General features: G+C 40.1%; 1 protein-coding gene across 2 annotated transcripts in view; it reads left to right on the forward strand.

The window, feature by feature from the left end:
• Positions 1-21,966, forward strand: part of mfn2 (mitofusin 2) — a 69,299-nt gene that overhangs the window by 2,144 nt on the left and 45,189 nt on the right. The window contains exons 2-8 of one of the 2 annotated variants that reach the window (XM_050064620.1): positions 864-999; positions 6,139-6,320; positions 12,268-12,403; positions 13,023-13,185; positions 14,686-14,810; positions 16,211-16,319; positions 17,617-17,724. In XM_050064620.1, the coding sequence (XP_049920577.1) occupies positions 6,143-6,320; positions 12,268-12,403; positions 13,023-13,185; positions 14,686-14,810; positions 16,211-16,319; positions 17,617-17,724 (819 nt within the window). In that variant the 5' untranslated portion in view covers positions 864-999; positions 6,139-6,142. The remainder of the gene's footprint in view (positions 1-863; positions 1,000-6,138; positions 6,321-12,267; positions 12,404-13,022; positions 13,186-14,685; positions 14,811-16,210; positions 16,320-17,616; positions 17,725-21,966) is intronic. The other variant, XM_050064619.1, reaches the window with a different exon arrangement.

Here is a 21,966-nt window from a genome sequence, read left to right on the forward strand (position 1 = left end):
ACCTGTGCAACAATCATGCTGTCTAATCAGCATCTTGATATGCCACACCTGTGAGGTGGGATGGATTATCTCGGCAAAGGAGAAGTGCTCACTAACACAGATTTAGACAGATTTGTGAACAATATTTGTGAGGAAATGGTCTTTTGTGTGTATAGAAAATGTTTTAGATCTTTGAGTTCAGCTCATGAAAAATGGGAGCGAAAACAAAAGTGTTTATATTTTTGTTCAGTGTATTTTTTGCCTGTTTCTTTACATAGGTTTTACATCATTGCGTTGATGATGTCATTGCGTTGACACATTGTGGGGGTGTGGTTATTTCTTTTATTTATTGTGTGTGGTGGCGGGAGTTTTGAACACAAAAGGGGACTAGAAGCTCTAATATTTTTTTCTTGACCGTCATTTCACCTTATCATCTCACCGTTATCATTATTATTATTTATTGAGACTCATCTAGTATTATTTTTCCCTTTTGCTATAACTGCTTGTTGGCTCTTTTTTGATTTTTGGATTTTTGTTACAATAAACACTTTAAACTGATCATGGACCCTTTGAATCTTTGGACGCGTCACAAAAGACGAGCTTTAAGTTCCTCAGCGGCTGAAGTATTAAAAGACAGCCGCAAAACCCTGTATGTCATAGAGACATGAAACTTTGCACAGAGATACCCATAACTTTCGGTTATATAGATTTACCGCCTTTTTGAATTTTGTGAAAAACACTTAAAATCGATCTCTTCCTATGAAGTTTGCCTGATCTGCATGAAACTTGGTGAACATAATCTAGGGACTAGGGCTGCACGATTAATTGTAATAAAATCGTGATCTCGATTCATATGCATATGCGATCTAATTTTTCAATGACAGTGATTCTGCCAGCCCCGCCCATGCCAGGAGTCGGGACATCATCTGCATGAAAACAAGCGCTCCCAACAACGCAGCGTTATACCACATGATGCAGAGCGACAGCCAGTCGGCAGTTTGGAAAGCAGCGAGACAGGGGGTAAACACACTGCTAACTGTAGCCTCAGTTTGTGCCTCATACAGATCTGCTGGTAAAGTTAACTTAGCGTTAGCAAGTGTGATAAAAGACGGCAGAGAGGCGACATTGTGCAAATAAACCAAAGGTTTATTAATTTTCTGTAGCAGTAAACACACGGGCCGATAACAAATGTGTTAACTAACTACGCTAAACTTTACAAGCTATTCAGGGCTGCCGACGATAACATTAACATGACAAACAGCAAGGCTACGGCTAACAAGTTAACGTACTGACACTCCTCTCTGAGGAAGAGGGTTCACTTTGCTGCAGGGTTCACCAAAACGTTTTTTTGTTTTTTTCTTTTAATAAATTGAACACACATTACACATACAAGATCCTGTAGAGAATTAATACATAATACAGTACAATAAACATTGTCAAATTAAATGAAGGAAGAAGATTTTTTTTAAAGGCAAATAAAATATTGGGGATTTATGTAAAAATATACACAGAGACATATAAATAATTATATAATTAAAGATATGTAGGCTATGTTAGGTGAATACTCCTGTCAAATGCATGGTGTTGAAACGTTTAATTTTGAATTTCCTTAGTCCATTTAGACTTTATTTTATCATAACAATAATAATGAATATTATGAAATGTTCACATTTTAATTTAATTTTAATAACATTTATCACACAGCATTTTGTGGAAAAGTCAAATGTTCAGTTTACAGTTTTAATAAACTCAGTACTGTTTTTCAACACATATATTGTTTTGTTTTCATTCAATGTAATTAGCACATATTGTTATTGCGCCATTGGTTTTGGCCTTGGTGCACCACATTTTGGCCATGATGCCCCAGTAAATTTGTATCAAAGGCCAAAGTGGCCTTGCCCTAAAAATGACTTAATTCCAGGCCTGGAATACCTACTTCAGAAAAATGTTGTTCAACATTGATATTTATTGTTAAAATTGTTACAAAGCTGTAAAAGAAGACAAGAGACTAAAGTTTATTGTTTTTACGGTCAGTGTCAGGCTGTCAGCTGTTGCATTTAAGCTAAAAACAGGAGTGTTCCCTCTCTGCTGACCAGAATTTATGTGCATTGTGTCTCTTGTATCAGGCACAATCGTAGGTTTTGTTATTTAATGATATTTTTTTTATTATTTATTTATAATTTTTGTTACTTTTCCTTTTGTATCAGGAAATAAGCACAATAAATCTTTGTGTTGAAAAAAATCGTGAGAGAATCTCAATTATAAGCCAAAAAATTGTGATTCTCATTTTTTCCAGAATCGTGCAGCCCTACTTTACACACTCTCCCATGATGGTGAACTAAAACCCTTTGGCTTGAGTACGAAACAAGACATTAGATGACATAATTTTGGGGTTTGGGAGAGACAGACCGACATTTTTCAACATTTGAACATATTTTTCGATAAAATGATTAGTCGACTAATCGAAGAAATAATCGTCAGATTAGTCGACAAAGAAAATAATCGTTAGTGCAGCCCTATTCATTATTTTGCCGCTCGTTTTTATCTGTTCGCATGTTCACTTTTCCCATTGGAATGATTAGACTCAGGTTTGCTACTAGTCTCCTAAGGGGGTGGGGCAGTGGAGAAACCCACGTAACACAGATACAGATACAGGGGGGAAAATCTGAAGTGAGCCATCTGGATTTATCAGTGGTTTCTGTTCTCTCTCTCTCTCTCTCTCTCTCTCTCTCTCTCTCTCTCTCTCTCTCTCTCTCTCTCTCTCTCACACTCACTCACTCACTCACACTCTCAAACACACAAACACACTTTTGACAGAACCAGAGGGGTACATCCTTGTCTCTGTTCTCAACCTGTGTCTTGCGCTCTCATCAGCTGTAGTTTGCCAACAGAGTCCCTGACAGGTCCAGATGTTAGATATGTGGGGTGCATCTGCATTGCACTGGCGACGTTTGGCCTCAAATCTTGGGACAGTTAGAGTTCGAGCACCAATTTTGCAAGTGTAAAGCCAACACTGATTTGCGTATTATCTGGGGCCTTTGGTGGGGAGATCTAAAAATTGTTTGCAAGTAGGGATGTCACGATTACTTGATTACACTATTAACCGCGATTTTAAACGCCACGGTTAATTATTCGTAAAGATTCCTCAACACCGTCACTCTCCAAAGATTATGCCGCGACGCAGAACCATATACAGTAGGTCAGCGCAACTCGCACGGAACAAAGTTACACAAGCGGCGTCTCCGAGTGATGAAGTATGGATGAAGAAGACTTATTCCCCCCTAAAAAAATGGATAAGTCAGCCGTGTGGGATCATTTTGGCTATCGCAAAATGACCAAGGGGTCATTGTTGACGACGGCTTTCCAGTTTGTTAAAAATGCCGCAAAAAAGTCGCGGCCAAAGGATCAAACACGAGCAACATGATACAACACCTGCGGGACAACCACCCGGCTTTACATGCGCAAGTAAAGGTAAATGCACAATAACTGGGTTAAAATACGTCAATCTCAATTTATCTAATGTAACACTGAATTAAAAAATTATATGTTAGCGTGTCATTTGCAATTAATGGCATAGTGGTATGATACGAGTTGGGCTTACAGTGCAACGTGACAAGTTAAGGCACGTCTCAAAAACTTTTTTGATGGATAGTTTTGCAGTTTGTGTGCACACAGCGTGAGGTTGTAATGGTTTTGGGTCCGTGTAGCTCTTTGGAGTGAGACGACAGGCAGAAACTCACGTCCACACGAGCGCGGGATTTCACAAATGCTCGTCGTTTATTTTTACATGAACTTAAAAACACTCCAACCTTACCAAGCCCGGTTGTACGGCTACTACAGTATATTTTCATACATGAACAAAATAGTCGCCACACGTACTTAAAACCATCACTGTTGTGTTGAGAGATAAAAGAAAAAGCAGGAGCACATGGAAATAAATGAAACTTAAAGATCTATAAGGAGTGTTGATGTGATTTTACACATTTAAAGTGTGAAATTAATTAATGCATAATAATCGTAATAATCGTAAAACCGTGATTATTTCTCTGACAGTAATCGTACCAAGAAAATCTATAATCGTGACATCCCTATTTGCAAGTGGCAAGTAGTGTTATCTAGGTATAACGCAACATGGTTCAAGATCTTCCTCGAAGCTGAGGATGACATCATTGAAGCTCTAAGGATGATTACAGATGATTTTGTCTTGTCCAAGGCAAGCCTGAGCCAGCCCTAAGTATAAGCTTTATCAAAGAGGAAAGTCTTTAGTCTGGTCTTAAATGTGGAGACGGTGTCTGCCTCCCGGACCGAAACAGCAAGATGGTTCCACAGAAGAGGAGCCTAATAGCTGAAGGCTCTGGCTCCTGTTCTACTTTTGGAGACTTAAGGAACCATGCGTAACCCTGCATTCTCAGAGCACAGAGTTCTGGTGGGATAATATGGCACTATGAGCTCTCTTAGATATGGCGGAGCCTGACCATTTAGAGCTTTGTAAGTGAGGAGAGGGATTTTAAATTAAATTCTGGATTTTACAGGGAGCCAGTGCAGAGACACTAAAACAGGAGAAATATGATCTCTTTTCTTAGTTCCTGTTAGTACACGTGCTGCTGCATTCTGGATCAGCTGGAGAGTTTTTAGGGACTTAATATAGCAACTTGATTATAGGGAACTGCAGTAATCCAACCTAGAGGTAAAAAATGGGTGGACCAATTTTTCTGCATCTTTTTGAGACAGGATAGGCCTAATTTTTGCAATATCATGCAGATGAAAGAACACAGAACTTGGAATTTGTTTTATAAGGGAATTAAAAGACTCATCCTCATCAAATATTACTCTGAGGTTTCTTCCGGTAGTGCTAGAGGCCAGAGCAGTGCCATCCAGAGAAACTGTATCTTCAGATAGAGAGTTTCTGAGATGTTTGGGGCCAAGAGCGTAACTTCAGTTTTGTCTGAATTTAACATAAGAAAATTGGAGCTCATCCAGGTTTTTATGTCTTTAAGGCATGTTCGAAGTTAATTGATCTGTTTATTCTGGCTTGATCAGTAAATATAACTGTATATCATCTGCATAACAATGGAAGTTTACAGAGTGATTTCTAACAATGTTACCTAAGGGAAGCATATAAACTAAGCACAAGAAGTAAGGAAATTTGTGTGTGGTAGATTATTTCTTTGTTGTAACAATGCCTCTTGGCATTCCATTGGAAAGCCTGTTTATTTCCCCTTTAAATGGAGCCACATTTTTAAGGAACATGCATTTGTGGGATGAGAAGCAGAGCTGAGTATGTGGGTTGCGTCCGTGAAACATTTCTCTGGCAATGCCTTTCTTTTTTTTTTTTTTTTTGCTGTTGACTTTTGTTTGGTGTTGTTTGGTTGATTGGATGGTTGAAGTCTGAAGAAACAAGACATATTGGCAATTTAACAATTTATTCATTTAACAAATAGGAGCCTCAGTAGCATGTGTAAGAACCATACATAGTCACAACAGCCTGGCACCTCCTCCTCATGCTGGTCACCAGCCTGGTCACACACTGCTGTGGGATGGCATCCCATTCTTCAACTAGCATTTGTCGCAAGTCAGCCAATGTGATTGTGTTGGTCACTTTGGCATGAACAGCAAGCTGATCCCATAAGTGTTCAACGGGGTTGAGGTCAGGACTGCTGGCAGGCCATTCCATCCTCTCCACTCCCAAATTCTGGAGGTAGTCTCTGATAAACCCCGCTCTGTGGGGGCGAGCGTTGTTATCTTGGAGGGTAGAGTTCGGTCCCATTCAGGCACCTGATTGTCAGCACCTGGGGGTACCAGAAGCTTAAAACAAGAATCAGTAGCAACAACAACAACAAAAAAAAACTGTTTGGCATTGGCAGAGAAGAATGCACAATGCATGTTCCTGACAAATGTGACACCATTTAAACGGGAAATAAACAGGCTTTCTAACGGTATAAGATTTATTGCCAAGAAGCATTTTTACAACAAAGAAATAATCTAGCAAACACAAATGTCCTTACTTTTTGTGCTTAGTTTATGAAGTGAACAGAATCTTGTGGAGCTCTGAAACAAACCTAAGTATGCAAAGATGACAAGTGAATTTCAGACTTCAGTCAAACGCTACTGCCAGACATGCTTTTAAGGGTGTTTTTGATGTTTTTTTCTCCTGCCTAGTGCCATGTCTTTGGTTTTTCCACGACCCAACACCAACACAGTCCACGGCAAGAAGGATAAGAGACTGATGGCGGAAGTGAATGCATCGCCGCTCAAGCATTTTGTCACAGCAAAGAAGAAGATCAACGGGATCTTTGAACAGTTGGGGGCCTACATTAAGGAGAGCACTTCATTTCTGGATGGTAACCTCCCACCTGCTATTTGCCCTCTTGCCCTTTTCACACATGCACCCCTTTATTTATGTTTTTATTAATTAAAAAAATGGCATTTGTGCCTTATTTAGAGAAAGAGAGACAAGGAAGGTAGCAGCAAACAGCCTGGGCTAGACTTGAACCTGGGGTCACTGTAGTAAGGACTCAACTTTAATTGTACGCGCCCTACCCAATTAGCTACCAGGGTGCCCCATGCACCCCTTTATGGTGATCTAGAGCCAGTTTAATTTGTTGGCCTCATACTGAATAAGCGAACACCAGAGAGAAAGGTTGAGATACCCAGAATGTAAATGTCGTCTTGTGCCGTTGGACGTCAGAAAAAAAGAATACAGAATAAGATAACCTTCATTTATATAGAAAACCTTCACCAAGGCCGCTGTTTAAAGCTAAACAAAGACCGTTAAGGTTGCTACAGTTACAACATGAAATAATATTTCGGCCTATTTACATACACCTGGTGGCAGCGGTATTGTTCTAAAATGCATAAATAATGAAAAAAAGTTAATACTAACCAAGCCATGAAATGCAGTTTGCTGTCAGTATATAGTTGTGTGACTTGTTTATGTCTTAAAGAGCTTTATCTATGTCCTTGTCGCTGGCTCAGCAGCATGTCTGTCCATAATAAACAAAAAACATTTGACAAATCTTGGTATTTAACATCCTGGATGTGACCGCAATATACAGAGCTGTATGCATCGAGAGATTTGTATGTCTTGAGTTTAGGGATGTAACGGTATGAAAATTTCATATCACAGTTATTGTGACCAAAATGATCGCGGTTATTATTGTCGCAGTATTGGTAAAATGTGCTCAAAATGTTCAAAAAGTACTTATACACACACTGAAATCATTTAACCAAGTTTTATTTTAAACAAATAAAATAACAAGCACTGTTGGCAGAAACATTAAAATAATAAACATCAAACATACAAATGTGCATTAAAGATGGCACCTTATGGCCATAAGAGGTAACTGCACTTTGTGCAAATTGTAGGTAAGAACCAAGAATACTTACATTCAGTGCTCAAGACTAAATCTAGTCTTACAGATTTCGGAAGAACTGGTAGAGAAAAGGACACTTTCACTGTTTAGTGTACCGTACGTAGAAATCAAATGTGCATATAAAAGCAACACTACCATATTAAACAAAGTAATGTGGCAGAAACATTAAAATAATACCATAGATAAATAAAAAAAATAACTGTGGATTAAAGATGGCACCCTATGGCCATAAGAGGTAACTGCACTTTGTGCAAATTGTAGATAAGAACCAAGAATACTTACTGTGACGGCCTGCCCCTCTGTCTGCTCACTGGCTTTCTCACTTCCTGGGTGGAAGTTGTGGGCAGGTCGTCAGGCCAGTTTGCCTCACCTGTGTGTGTATGTGAACCAGGGTATTTAAGGGCTGTCTAAGCTGGCATTCTCCCTCTTGCTGCTTCCAGACTTGGGCTTGGTTCTAGGTTTCCACCTGCCATGGGGAACTAAGTATTGTTTCCTCCTGCATTCAACACTTTCATACAGCACACTCCACTCACCCATACACTGCATACATGACTGACACTTAACATAAAACCCCAGTCATACTTTTTGGTTTATTATGATCTAATTTCAAACTTAAATGATTTAACAGTTATTTACTTTCAACTTAAATGATTTACTAATAAATTATATTTTGATTTGGTACTTCATGTGTGGACTCCCTTTTTGCCACTAACTGGCCCGGTTTGTGACATTACCTTCAGTGCTCAAGACTAGATCTAGTCTTACAGATTTTCGAAGAACTGGTACAAAAACGACACTTTCACTGTTTCATGTACCTTATGTAGAAATCAAATGTGCATATAAAAGCAACACTACCATATTAAACAAAGTAATGTGGCAGAAACAGTAGAATAATACCATAAATAAATAAAATAAAAATAACTGCATTAAAGATGGCACCCTATGGCCATAAGAGGTAACTGCACAACCACATGTAAACAAATCCATAATGCAAAATATGTATACAAATCAAATGAACCACACTGATAGTCTGTTCTCTCCTTCATGAGAAAAAAGATGGTGCTGACTTTGTTCACTTGAGATTAAAATGTAAAAATGTCAGCATATTTACTTTGTCTGGTTTAAGTAGTGATCTGCAAGGGGAAACAATGTGCCCGCTGGCACTGAATAATCTCTCGGGTGGCACGGTGGTTGCTGGGATGCACAAAAGCTTCCTGGCAACCCTGGCAAGGTGAGGCTGCTCTGATGCATGGCCCTTCCACCACACAAGTGGATACTCATCTGCTGGAATGGATGGCAGAGACAGGCAGATCTTGATCTCTTCTTTCACTCTGTCTTCTGTAGTGGTCAGAACCTGACCCTCTTCACCTCTCTGGTTCCTTGCAGAGGTAATCTTTCTCAACAATCCAGCCAGGCCTTTCCCCTCTGATGCTGCTCTGGGGGTGTTTGTGGTGGAGGTGCTGCTGGTGCATTGTGGTTCTTCCCTGACTTGTACAGGTGCCAGCTAGGGCTGTAGTCTCATGGCCGGCTAGTCCATTATTTGGTCGCTATGCTCTCGTCCGTCCAAATTCTCATTAGTTGAATAATTGTTGTGTTACTTTCATAAGGAGAAAAGTGCCACATCAACAGCTTACCAGGATTAATCTATTATTTCCTGCGGCGGGGGGACAGGCTAAGTTACCTGTGAAAATGGGGGTGTTTTCAAGACACCCCTGTTGTTGACAGAAAGTTGAACTGGCCCACCCTCACGCTCAGTGTCGCGGTGACGCAGACCTCCTGTCTATTTCTGTAAGCTGAAACCATTTACCTCAGTGGAAACAAAGCTTGTTTAAATAAACAATAAATTGTGAAGACAGTAAAGCCTCCAATAAAATAGCATTTTAAGTCGTGTGTGTGATTTATCCTTAGGGATTTATCCTGGCTTCATATGAGCAGAAGAAATCTCCGCTCGTCGCTAGGCTAATGTATACAATGTAAAATGCCATAGGTTGGCACTAATAACGTTAGCATGTTGTATTTGTTTGGAAAACGTGTCTAGTATAAGACAGTTGTTTTGTCGGTGAATCTTGTGAGTTGTAATGGAGCCAAATTTTGTACCGTTACCTTTGTTACATGTTGCTGTTGTCCCTGGTTTTATATGAGAAGAGGAAAAGATTGCTAGATGCTAGGCTAATTTATACAATGTAAAATTCCATAGACTTGTGCTAATGACGTTAGCATGTTGTATTGGTGGGGGAAATGTGTCCAGATAGTGTTTGTCAGTTCTGCGATTTATAGTGAAGCCAATTTGCGTACTTGTGTTTCAAATTGTCTCTATTAAGCCATATTTAATGTGTGTCTTGAATCAACTATATAAATAAAGTTTGATTTGAACTAAACTTTACAGCACCTAACACAGTCCTCCACTGCCGACTAGTGTTTTGGAGGTGTAACTGCAGAGTGACACAGACACGCCACTGCAGAAGTAAAAATAACGTGCAGATTTTTTTTATTCCCACGACTAATCGATTAGTTGAAGATTATGTGCGACTTTAGTCGACCAAGATTTTCTTTGGTTGACTACAGCCCTACACATTACTACACGTAAAATTCGAGTGGTGCATGTTCTTAACTCTACATTCACTGGTGCAAGTAATTTAGGGCAGAAAATGTTGTGCAGGGTTGCTTTCTCTCATGCATTGACCATGAGACTTGCACAATTAATATTTACACACTACACATCCATTTTTCTCACACAGTTAAAAACAAATGTATGCGCATTGCTAGATCTGGTGGTGGAAGTGCTGAGAAAGAATGCACTGGCAGTTAAAAACACTTTGATGAATGTCATTTTGAAAGTTGCATGCACTGGTGCATGAAAGGCAGCTTTTCAGTCCAGTATTGTAACCCTTTAAAGTTTTTGACCACTGGTGGCTCTATAGAGTAATGATTTCAGAGGGAGTCCCTATTTTCTTTGTGTCTTTACAAAGATGCACAGTCATTCAATATTCTTAATGGTGGTTTTACCTTATTTTCTAGAGCCTGTGTTTTATTATTTGTTTTTCAGCCTGTTGCTTTATTTTTCTATGGAAGCACTCTAGTCCCGTTCAGTTTGGTACACTTTTTTTCCATTTCCACTGTGAAAAGTTGTGGATGGTACCAATGGAACCATTTCTTATGTCCCTAGTTTTGGTCACTCCTCTGTTGGGGTACCTAGCACACAGATCTGGTACTGAAAGGTGGAGCTGAGAACACTGCACTCAGTTAATTGGTTAATAGCACATGGTCAGTCTTGCTCAGGGCCGAGTTGTGGCTGGTTTTGAGGCTTATGTATGTTTATACCGTGGAGAATTTTACATATATTAGTAAACTGTAAATAAACAACAAAGCCTTGGTCAGACTGCAGTATGTGCAGAACTCAGCTGCAAGGGTTTTCACCCTGACCAAGCCCTGGCAGCACATCACCCCCACCCTCAAACACCTACACTGGCTTCCAGTCAAGTTCCGCATCACCTACAAACTCCTCCTCCTTGCCTATAAAGCTCGCCATGACCTTGCCCCACGGTACCTCTCGGACCTCCTCACTGATTACACCCCCTTACGGAACCTGCAGTCTGTTGACTTGGGTCTCCTCAACGTCCCTCACACCAGTAGGCGAACATTCGGGGATAGTGCCTTCAGTGTGGCAGCCCCAACCCTCTGGAACTCTCTCCCCTTGGAGATTTGCCAGGCGCCAACACTGGACATTTTTAAATCTGCACTGAAAAGACACTTGTTCACCCTGGCTTTTGGTTGCTAGATTGTTATTTTTGTTGTAAAGTGTCCTTGGGTCTCTTGAAAGGTGCTATATAAGCCCAAGTTATTATTATTATTATTATTATTATTAAAAAATGAAAGGATGTTTTCCTGCCTCCCGCAACAGCTGTAGTCTGAGAAAAAAAATTCACTTGGCCCACTGCTGACAACTTTTAAGGTGGACCGTTTACTTGTAATGTCACTCAATCCATGAGTTAACAATGTGAATCCATCAGCACACCTTAAATTTCACTGTGACAACTTTGACCATTCCATTAGTTTTTATATGACATACACTTTTAGTGATGAGTGGATCTTCAAGCATTTATATATATTAATTTCGACGGGGTTATGTGAACGGCATATATTCTAATCCTCACTTGGAGAAAAAAAGCATTGTGTGGGTTACAGCAACACCTAACCCCTAAGCTTGCTTAAGAAGGACTACATGCACAAACCTGCTATTTTTAAATATCGCATCAAGAGAGACTCTCACTACAGCCTGTTCTATTTTGTTCTGAAAATGCCGGCATGCAAAATGCTCTGTGGATGATAAATGAGGGGCAGACTTCCCTCTGTGTCACTGGTAATGAGGAAATACAGTCAGTGCAATGACAAGCAGTGAGTGACAACAACTGCGCCAAATTTAAGAGTACTGATTGCGGTGGAAATGCTAGGCTCTACCATGTCTGAGGGGTTACATTTGGTTCCAAAGGTGCCATACTGAAAGTGTTTGGTGGAAGCAGGGCTTTTGTCAACACTTACACTTAATTCAGTTGATGGAGGTAACATGAACAAGAAACCTATCTATGCCCTCACAAAGGCAGGGAGACAGAAGAGTGATAGCTCACTAACATACACATAAACAATGCCGCTTTCAAATGACTTCAAAACAACTTTAACACTGTGGTTGGGCCTCAAGGATACATTAAATGTGGCATGTTTATCTGACATGAATGGCATTAAACACACCCCTGGTAATCACAATAGTACTGCATGTAGCACCATATTTGACATCAGTCTATAAACATGCCAAATCTGATGTAGGTTGGTATAATACAGCCAGACTACAGAGGCTATTGATGGAAACTCCACATATAACCAGAGATGTTGCCCTTGCTTTGATGATCTCCACATTTAGATACTTACAAAAATGAAGAGCTGGACCCAGTCACCACAGAGGAACAGGTTCAGGAGGTCCGGGGTTGCCTCGCCAAGGTGGCAGGGATTGGAGAAGTGCTCGCCCGCAGGCATATGAAGGTGGTCTTCTTCGGGAGGTATGAATATCTGTTCATTAGCATCTCTGTCTCATTTTAGGAGTTCTTTATTTAAAATATTTATTTATCAAATTCACTTGTTTTAATACAGCTACTCCTTGTTTCTGATTGCTTTGGTGCTACCTCTGAATCTGGGGATGTCAGTTCTGGTTCATTTAACTGTCTGAAGAAAAAAAAAAAATCCTCAAAATGTTGTAACACTCCCTAAACAACAAAAGTGGGGGAAAAAAAAAAAAAACAATAAACAAAATGAGGCTAGATCTCACCGTCTTTGTGGGTCTGGCCAGAAGACTTTGTCCACATCACATGCAATGTTGTCTTAAAACAGCACATGTAGAAAAGCAGTTGCCAAATAGTGTAGCAATGTAGAGAACGGTGTTTACAGTTTAGCAAAATTGTGTTATAAAATGGCAAACTAAGTGTAAAGCAGAGGACATTAATTCAGTTTAGCACACTTGGTAAATACATTGGCGACAAGTGTTACTGGTTAAGATAGTGCTTTAGGAATCTGTTAGTGTGTAAGCATTCAGAAAAAACTGTACACTAGCTTAAACATCAACTAAGTGAAGCTGTGGAAAGACTGTAGGCAATGCTGACAGGTGTGGTTTATGTTTTGCAGGACTAGTAATGGGAAGAGCTCAGTGATCAACGCCATGCTGTGTGACAAGGTGCTGCCTTCTGGAATAGGACACACCACCAACTGCTTCCTGAGAGTGGAGGGCACAGATGGCAATGAGGCCTTCCTCCTCACTGAAGGCTCTGAGGAGAGGAAGAACATAAAGGTCAGCAGCGTAGAGTACTCTACACAACTCCAGTCTGTAAACGTGAAATGTTGGTCTTCTCTGTGTATGCAGGCCTTGATATAGCACGTGATGCACAGTTATGCACATACATTTTTAGCTGAGCATGTAATTCTCAGCTCTCCACTGGTGCACATACAGCTTCCAAGTCACACAATGACCGTAAGTAGACTTGCAACTGACACCTTTCACGCGCTCTTTTGCTGCACATCACAACACTAATAGAAGGGTTGGGCCATACGGACAGAAATTCACATCTCGGTATTCACAGGCTGACTGCCGATATATATCTCAGTATTTTTTACGAAATGGGCTACATAATTTCAGTTGCAAGTTAAAGCCACGTTTGAGATGTCACAAACACTTAAAACAGAAAAATAAAAACGGACTGCGGTCAAAATAAAATCCAAAGACAGGTTTTTTTAATTTCTGTTTGAAAATATACAGCTGCATAATATGGAATGAAAAATTATACAAAATAAATTGTAGGGTTGTACATTAACACTTTTGCACATTGCACTGAAGCTACATGGAATTAAAGGTTTGCAGTACAGGCCACAAAACTATAGTATGACAATAAAAGCATCAAGTAGGCCTAAATCCATTGTAGTTTGGAACAAATAAAAATCCTTGTGGGGGGCGGGGGCTATATTCAGGCTATTCGTCTCATTTTCCACATCGCATCACCAAAGAGTCAGAGGGAGGGAAAGAGTGAGAGACACTTTGTCCGCATTATATACGTCTTGTATATGAAACGTCTGTGATGTTGCTGCATTTTTTTGAACAGCCTGGATGCAGGCGACAGATCTCCATATAGAGGCAACCTGTCTCCATGTCACAAAATAGACCACAACTACCAAGAAGAACGGCAATGTGCTATGATCCACCTCACACACAAACTAGCGGTACAACACTGGATTGCACGTGTGCTGCTATGCAGTAATTTCATTCATCTCACAGACTGATTTAGCGTAACACGATGACGCACTGTAGACTAATGAACAGATTAAACAGAGGAGCAGCACAGTGTCTTGCCAATAATTAATAAAACAAAATGAAATTTAAAAATTATGATTAATAATTATTATAATAAATTGGTCTCATGTAGTACACTTATTTTGATTAATGTGTTGTTCATATATCTTGCATATATTTTCATAGAAGATAATGGCGGTTTTATCAATAACTTGCATATGTGACCCAGTGACTCACATTTAATATCAGCATATATCACAACACAGGACACACCTCTTCATATGAGATTTTAATACTTCTTCTAGTTCATCGTTCTATTTTCATTAAAAATTCATGTTTTTTCTGTTAACTTCCAATGTCACAATTTGTTTCATTCATATTCACAAACATGCATGCAACAAGCATTATAAGCTGTTGTAATCATGAGAAATTGGTAATTGATGTGTAGAGGTCAATATTCAAGCTGTATTAACACCCATTTGGTGTTGATGTTGTGTGTGTTTTCAGACAGTGAACCAGCTGGCCCATGCTCTCCACCAGGACGAGGACTTGGATGCTGGCAGCTTGGTCTGTGTCATGTGGCCTAAAGCCAAGTGTGCTCTGCTCAGGGACGACCTGGTGTTGGTGGACAGGTCAGACACAAGTTAACGCTATTTGATCAACAAATTTATTACCATCACCTGTTTGTACATAAGCTTTTTTGGTGAATGGTGAATGTCAAACAAATGACTCTTACTATGTTAGTTTATGTATGCTATCATTACATGCCTTTTTTGGGCTTATGCTATAGTGGTGGAATAAAAATGGCAAACCTACAAAATGCAAGTATATTTTTGACAATTAATCACAAGTTAAAATTGATAGTAGTAGCAATATGGACATGGATGTCTTTACATGTTAACGTAAGGAATTCATTACATTAAAAGTTGTTCACCTCTTTAGAAATACAATGATGTGAACACATCACTATACTTGGCATGCATAGAGACACAGACCTCTATGTATAGACCCTTTTACTCGTAGTAAACAGTATGACCTTGTATTGGTGGGTGGGGCTTAGCTGGAGGCAAAACAATTCTCCACAGACATTAGCTAGCGCTAGCTAGCGAGGAATGTTGGCTTGTTTTAGACAATGGAGGAAGATGATGCAAGTGATGCATTCAGAAACAGTCATTCTGAATGCCGGAGCGAACTCTGGCGCAAACTGGACCCGTAAATTCAGAGCGCTGTCTGAATGTACCATTAAGTTGCGTCGAGCGGAGTGAATGTGTGATTAAATTAACCGTTTGTCAATGTATATAGAAATATAATGCTCTGTTCCTTTGACCAGCAGGGCTCTCATTTTAGTGTAGAGCATCAGACTGAATTTGTGAACGCACCATGTCAGGTCACTCACTCTACAGGACCACGAGTGTTACTTGAAAAATTAAACACTGGCCGACCCGTATACTCTCACTCAGTGGACAGATGATTTGACAGGATTGCTGAAGGTGGGATGGCCGTCTTTGTGGTTGATGACTATGCCAGTCTTACAAAGGAGGACGACATTTGAACGGTTTCCTCCATTTTGTTATGGAGAAATCCAATATTCCTCTTAATACCTCCCCAATTTCTGATTAGGTGGACATGATAACCCTTAATACAGTTAACTTTATTCATCCCTACAACAGTAAATACTTTTTTCCTAACCTGATATAAAGTGTGCGCTGCACATGTAAACATTTTAGATGATCGCCTCCGTCCAGTCCTTTCATCTTATCACATTTAACCATAGTTCTTTTCGTCCTTAGTAATGGGCAGTGGCGGCTGGTATGTGATAAAATTTAAGTTTTGTGCCATGGCTCTTTCTATTCTGCCTCCCCACACAACAAGATGAAGTTTTAAGAGTCCTATGTAGCCTACTGCCCTGTGGTGGCGAGTCGTGTTTTTCCTTGGGCCAATAAAATGACGTCATTGTGACATCGGCCCTAAAAGGGTCTATGCCTATGTAAGACTTCAACTGGCTTATCCTACTTTCTGTTTTCCCCTCCAGCCCAGGTATTGATGTTACCACAGAACTGGACAGCTGGATCGACAAGTTCTGCCTGGATGCTGATGTATTTGTTTTGGTGGCAAACTCTGAGTCTACACTGATGCAGACGGTGAGACATGACAGTGTGTGTCCACCTATATGGAGCCAGTATGTTTAAAAAGAGCAAAAGGTCTCTAAAGAATCTCTAGTTTGAGACAGAAGCTGTCAGTCAGCTCTAGGTGGGGTCATGATTTTCCAAATCCACCATTTCATTTGACTGTCAACTTAAAGGTCACGATTCAATTTAGTTTTCGATCTGCACTTTTTTTTTTTTTTTCAGCACTGACAGCTATGCCATTGATAGACTATTGAGTCTCGATTTGTAACAAGAACTTCTTCACCAGTCAATTAGGAATAAAGAGAAGGGTTATTAGGTGGCAGGACAGATCTTTACAGCAACAGCAGGAGTTTCTTCACCTGCAAAAAGCCACCACAACCTTGCTTTACATTTCTTCACTAGCATAGCTTACAAACTGTAGTTTTTCGGTCATGACACATTTGTTTTTCACATACCAGAGTTAACAAAACATTGTCACATCGCTAAATTTGGTGAAGTAGGAGGATTTTCTGGCGGGCAAATCATTGCATCCTCTTCATATATACATTTTACGCAGAATCCCACCATTTTAATTTATGCAGTGTGTCTCAAATCACATATTTCTGGACTCAACACTTAAAATTTTGAGTGCACAATTGCGCTAAGTGCGTTCACGCTGCATAGTACGGGAAAATGCAGTGTACTACTGGTGCACTCCAAGCGGTCCAAAAGTTGAGTGTAGAATGATGGACACTTCTCACTCTCAATGGTCGCCATCTTTGTGACAAAGCAAACTTCTCAACTTTTGACATGGCCACTGGGGACAACAAGGAACCTGTTAATTATACATGTTTTTTGCACAAAGTACCAATACTGTTGCCAGATAGATGCCGTCAGAAATGTTTGTTGGGTCTGTAATGATTTGGTTCCGCGAACAATAATGTGAGTGCTTGCTAGCCAACCTGCTCCCAGCTACGGCAGCACATTTTAATCAGTATTGATGTTGTGGTGTAACTCTGGTTTATGTATGGGTGGAGATAGCGGTCAAATGTTAGGGATAATGCTCCACTGTCTGTTTGCAATTTGCCATTTAAAAAGGAGACGAAGAAGAAGAATAGCTGGTTTCAAAGCCGTTGTCATTTACGGTAAGTGCAAAATGGCAGTGCACGATTTGAGACAACCCTACCCTGTTGAAATTAGTACACCATGCAAGAAGTAAGTAGTGTACAAAGTGTAGTAGGTTGAAGTGTACTAACAGAAGTATGCAATTTGAGACACACTCATGGTTGTGTGATTTTTCAAAACAGTTGTAAATAATGTCTTCCTGCAGGAGAAGTCCTTCTTTCACAAAGTCAATGAGCGGCTCTCCAGTCCCAATATTTTCATCCTCAACAACCGCTGGGACGCATCAGCCTCAGAACCTGAATACATGGAAGAGGTTGGTCAGCTCCACTTTGGAAAAAAACATTTACATCTGTGAACATACACGAAACTGGGTCCTCCCCCAGAAAATTTTGGATGTGGTAGATGTGATTTCCTGCATTCTGTTGGGTTTAGGAGTAGCATTCTGGAGATGGGCAATACTAGGGATGCACTGAAATGAAAATTTGTGGCCGAAGCCGAATAATATTAAACGCTTGGCCGAATACCGAGTACCGAATACTGAATATTGTTGTTTAGTTTTTCATTAGTTTTTGCAGATGAACCCCCTCCAGATTAGTGTTGTCACGGTACCAAAATTGGGANAGAAGAGGATATTCTTGGAGCCGACTTCCCGTCACCGGTAAGCCAATGGCCGCCGTATTTGACAGGAATGCATTACTGTCTGTGTCTGTGACCCCCGTTCAACCCACAACCGATGGGATTCGCCTTTTGTTTCTGCTGCTGGTTGAAATCTGTAGGCTGCTCGCACAGCATGCTGAATGATTTAAGCCTATTTTGCTCACTCAAAACTATTTTTAGTCGCAAATGCGAGTGTGGCGACCTGGCGGATCGCCACACTGCCGACATTTTACTCAGCCCGTCACGGCACGCTGTTTGATTGCGTTATCAAAACCGCCGCTATTATTTGGCCTTGCTTTTAACTTATTCCACCGAATACAGAATGTGTGTTTTTTTGCAATATTCAGCCGAATATATTCGGTTACCGAATATTCGGTGCATCCCTAGGCAATATCTACATACATTCAAAGCCACCCTGACTTGCAGGGCCTTCACAAGTGAACCTGCATTCAGCTCAGAGTGACTGAACTAGTTAAAACCAGAAACTAGGACTTGCCTGTGTGGCATATAGCCTATTACTTTATAGACACAAGACCCATTTTGGATTTAAAACAAAATTCATGGTTGAAATGGTTGAATATATTTTGATTAAGATCTAACTAAAATATTATTTTGGGAATAATAATATGTTTTGTGTATTATTGTAGTCTAAAGAGCATTTCATGATATATTTTTAGACTATGCAAATCTAATAGTGCCTAGACCTAGGCCATTTCATTTCATTTTTTAACATTTACAAAGCTCTCCAAATGCTTTTTGACAAAGCTGTTGAAATTAATCACAAAGTCACTTTTATGCTATAGATATTTTTTCTCAGCCAGTTATATTCTCTTCTCACCTGCAAAAAGACCTTGCATGATCATCCTTGCTGGCCTCTGGTCCACTGTCTCCTCCCTGACCCTGCTCTTTCTATTGTAGCAATGAAGATTAAAAAAAATATGTGGAAAGCTAAATTTTGAAATAGAATTAGGAACAGTAGTAGTGAAATTGCTTTGAAAATGACCTCAAAGTCACTTTTATGCTATAGATATTTTCTCTCAGCCAGTTATAATCTCTCCTCACCTGTGAAGACCCTGCATGATCATCCTTGCTGGCCTCTGGTCCACTGTCTCCTCCCTGACCCTGCTCTTTCTATTGTGGCAATAAAGATTAAAAAGATATGTACAAAGCAATAGTGAGCACAAGTTCTGCACAGAAATTAAGGGTGAGTGGGTTTATTCCTAGCATGAAAGTAGCTAGCAAGCGATTTAACATATGTAACAAAAACATTAGTATTCTTGTTAACTAGCTTAACTTGATATATTGGCATCTATTAATTAGTCATCATTTAGCTATTAGCTAACATTATCTACATGCAACAGCATTACTCAACTTACATGGTTTGTTTGGAAGAAACTCTGCAAGGTTTTACCAAGGTGAAGTTAGTTTGACGTTGGATATTCGACCGATATTCAGATATTCATTTTGGGTTCAACAGTGATTTCCACTTCCCTCTCATAGGCGGAAAACAATGAGCAACATAGAGTAGGGCTAATACACCCACCCGCCCACACACACACACACACACACTCACACACACACACACACACACACACACACACACACACACACACGCACACACACACACACACACATGTGCTCCTTGGGAAAAAAGTTAGCGTCAAGCCCTGAACCAGCCAGCAAGAAGCAAAAAACCTTCACCGAGGTGATGTTAGTTTGACGTTGGATATCCAACGGATATTCGCATATTCATTTTGGGTTCAACAGTGATTTCCACCTCCCTCTCATAGACAGAAAACAGTGAGCAACATAGAAAGGTGTAATACCCCCACCCGCCCACACACACACTCAAACACTCACAAAAACACACTTTGTATTTTATAGGAATTTCCAAAAAATTAATTTGGTTTTCTACGAAAAAAGTCTATTTTCTTCAATAGCTCTGACATTACTGGACCCAGACACCCCACACCAATGTAGAATGGTTTGTCTACGTGGGCCTAATAAGGCAACTAAACTGCACATCTGAGAGTGAGAGACTGACAGTCTGTTTTTTTTGTATTTATTTATTTATTTATTTCAATAATGTTATGTGTTATTTCGGATATTTAAATTTTCTTTTTTGGCATACCTAAATATTCTTGTTAAATAAATGTTTATTTCTCTTTAAAAGGGTGTACTTGCATCAATATGCTTTTATTATCATTATATAAGTTTAAAAACAGCAAAATTACAACAATAATAAAAAATGGTCTTAAAAGCACAATGTTACGCAATATTATCGCCTATTGCAATAATTTCTGATGCAATTAATCGCCCAGCAAAATTTGTTATTGTGACAGGCCTAGCCAAGTGGGCCTAATAAGGCACACCTATTTATATAAAGGTTTCATGCTCTTTCTATTTTATATTTAATTTTTAAACAAACGCCATTGGTTTTCAGTGAAAAGAAAGTTTATTTTCTTCGATAGCTTTCACATTACTGGACCCACACACCCCACACCAATGTAGAATGGTTTGTCCAAGTGGGCCTAATGAGGCACACCTCTTTTTACATGGGTTTCATGCTCCTTCTATTTTATACAATTTTTTTTAACCAAACTCCATTGGTTTTCAGTGAAAAAAGTCTATTTTCTTCAATAGCTTTCACATTACTGGACCCACACACCCCAGACACCATGGCGTTTGTTTAAAAGAAATTGTATAAAATAGAAAGAGCATGAAACCCATTTACAAAGAGGTGTGCCTCACTAGGCAAGAGCTTTCCCTCCGTTCATTATGCTAATGAACCAACTCACCTGGCTGCCAGATGATGCATGGCAGTGAACGCTCTTGTCGTCCAGTCTCTTTGGTGGAGAGAGACGAGGAAAACAAACACACATGAATATGGCAATTAATCGCGGCCGGAAAAGTTTCCGTCTCCCTTTTAATTTACCATGCAATCAACCGACTTATCGCATATCGCAACAGGCCTACACTTGGCCAAACCATTCTACATTGGTGTTGAGTGTCTGGGTCCAGTAATGTGAAAGCTATTGAAGAAAATATACTTTTTCACTGAAAATCAATGACGTTTGTTTAAAAACATGGGTATAAAATAGAAAAAGTATGAAACCCATTTATAAAGAGGTGTGCCTCATTAGGCCCACTTGGCTAAACCATTCTACACTGGTGAGGGGTGTTTGGGTCCAGTAATGTGAAAGCTATTGAGGAAAATAGACTTTTTTTCCACTGAAAACCAATGATGTTTGTATAAAAAAAATTATATAAAATAGAAAGAGCATTGAACCCATTTAAAAAGAGGTGTACCTCATTAGGCCCACGTAGACAAACCATTCTACATGGGTGTGGGGTGTCTGGGTCCAGTAATGTCAGAGCTATTGAAGAAAATAGACTTTTTCACTCGTACTCGTCGTACTCGTCGTCCTCCGCTTATCCGGGTCCGGGTCGCGGGGGCAGCAGCCTCNCACTGAAAACCAATGATGTTTGTATAAAAAAAATTATATAAAATAGAAAGAGCATTGAACCCATTTAAAAAGAGGTGTACCTCATTAGGCCCACGTAGACAAACCATTCTACATGGGTGTGGGGTGTCTGGGTCCAGTAATGTCAGAGCTATTGAAGAAAATAGACTTTTTCACTCGTACTCGTCGTACTCGTCGTCCTCCGCTTATCCGGGTCCGGGTCGCGGGGGCAGCAGCCTCAGCAAAGAAGCCCAGACAGTCCTCTCCCCAGCCACTTCCGTCAGCTCTTCCGCGGGAACCCCAAGGCGTTCCCAGGCCAGCCGGGTGATGTAATCCCTCCAGCGTGTTCTGGGGCGGCCCCGAGGTCTCCTCCCGGTTGGACATGCCCGAAACACCTCCCAAGGGAGGCGTCCGGAAGGCATCCTTACCAGATG

Source organism: Epinephelus moara, chromosome 16, assembly GCF_006386435.1.
Source record: "Epinephelus moara isolate mb chromosome 16, YSFRI_EMoa_1.0, whole genome shotgun sequence".
Lineage (NCBI taxonomy): Eukaryota > Metazoa > Chordata > Actinopteri > Perciformes > Serranidae > Epinephelus > Epinephelus moara.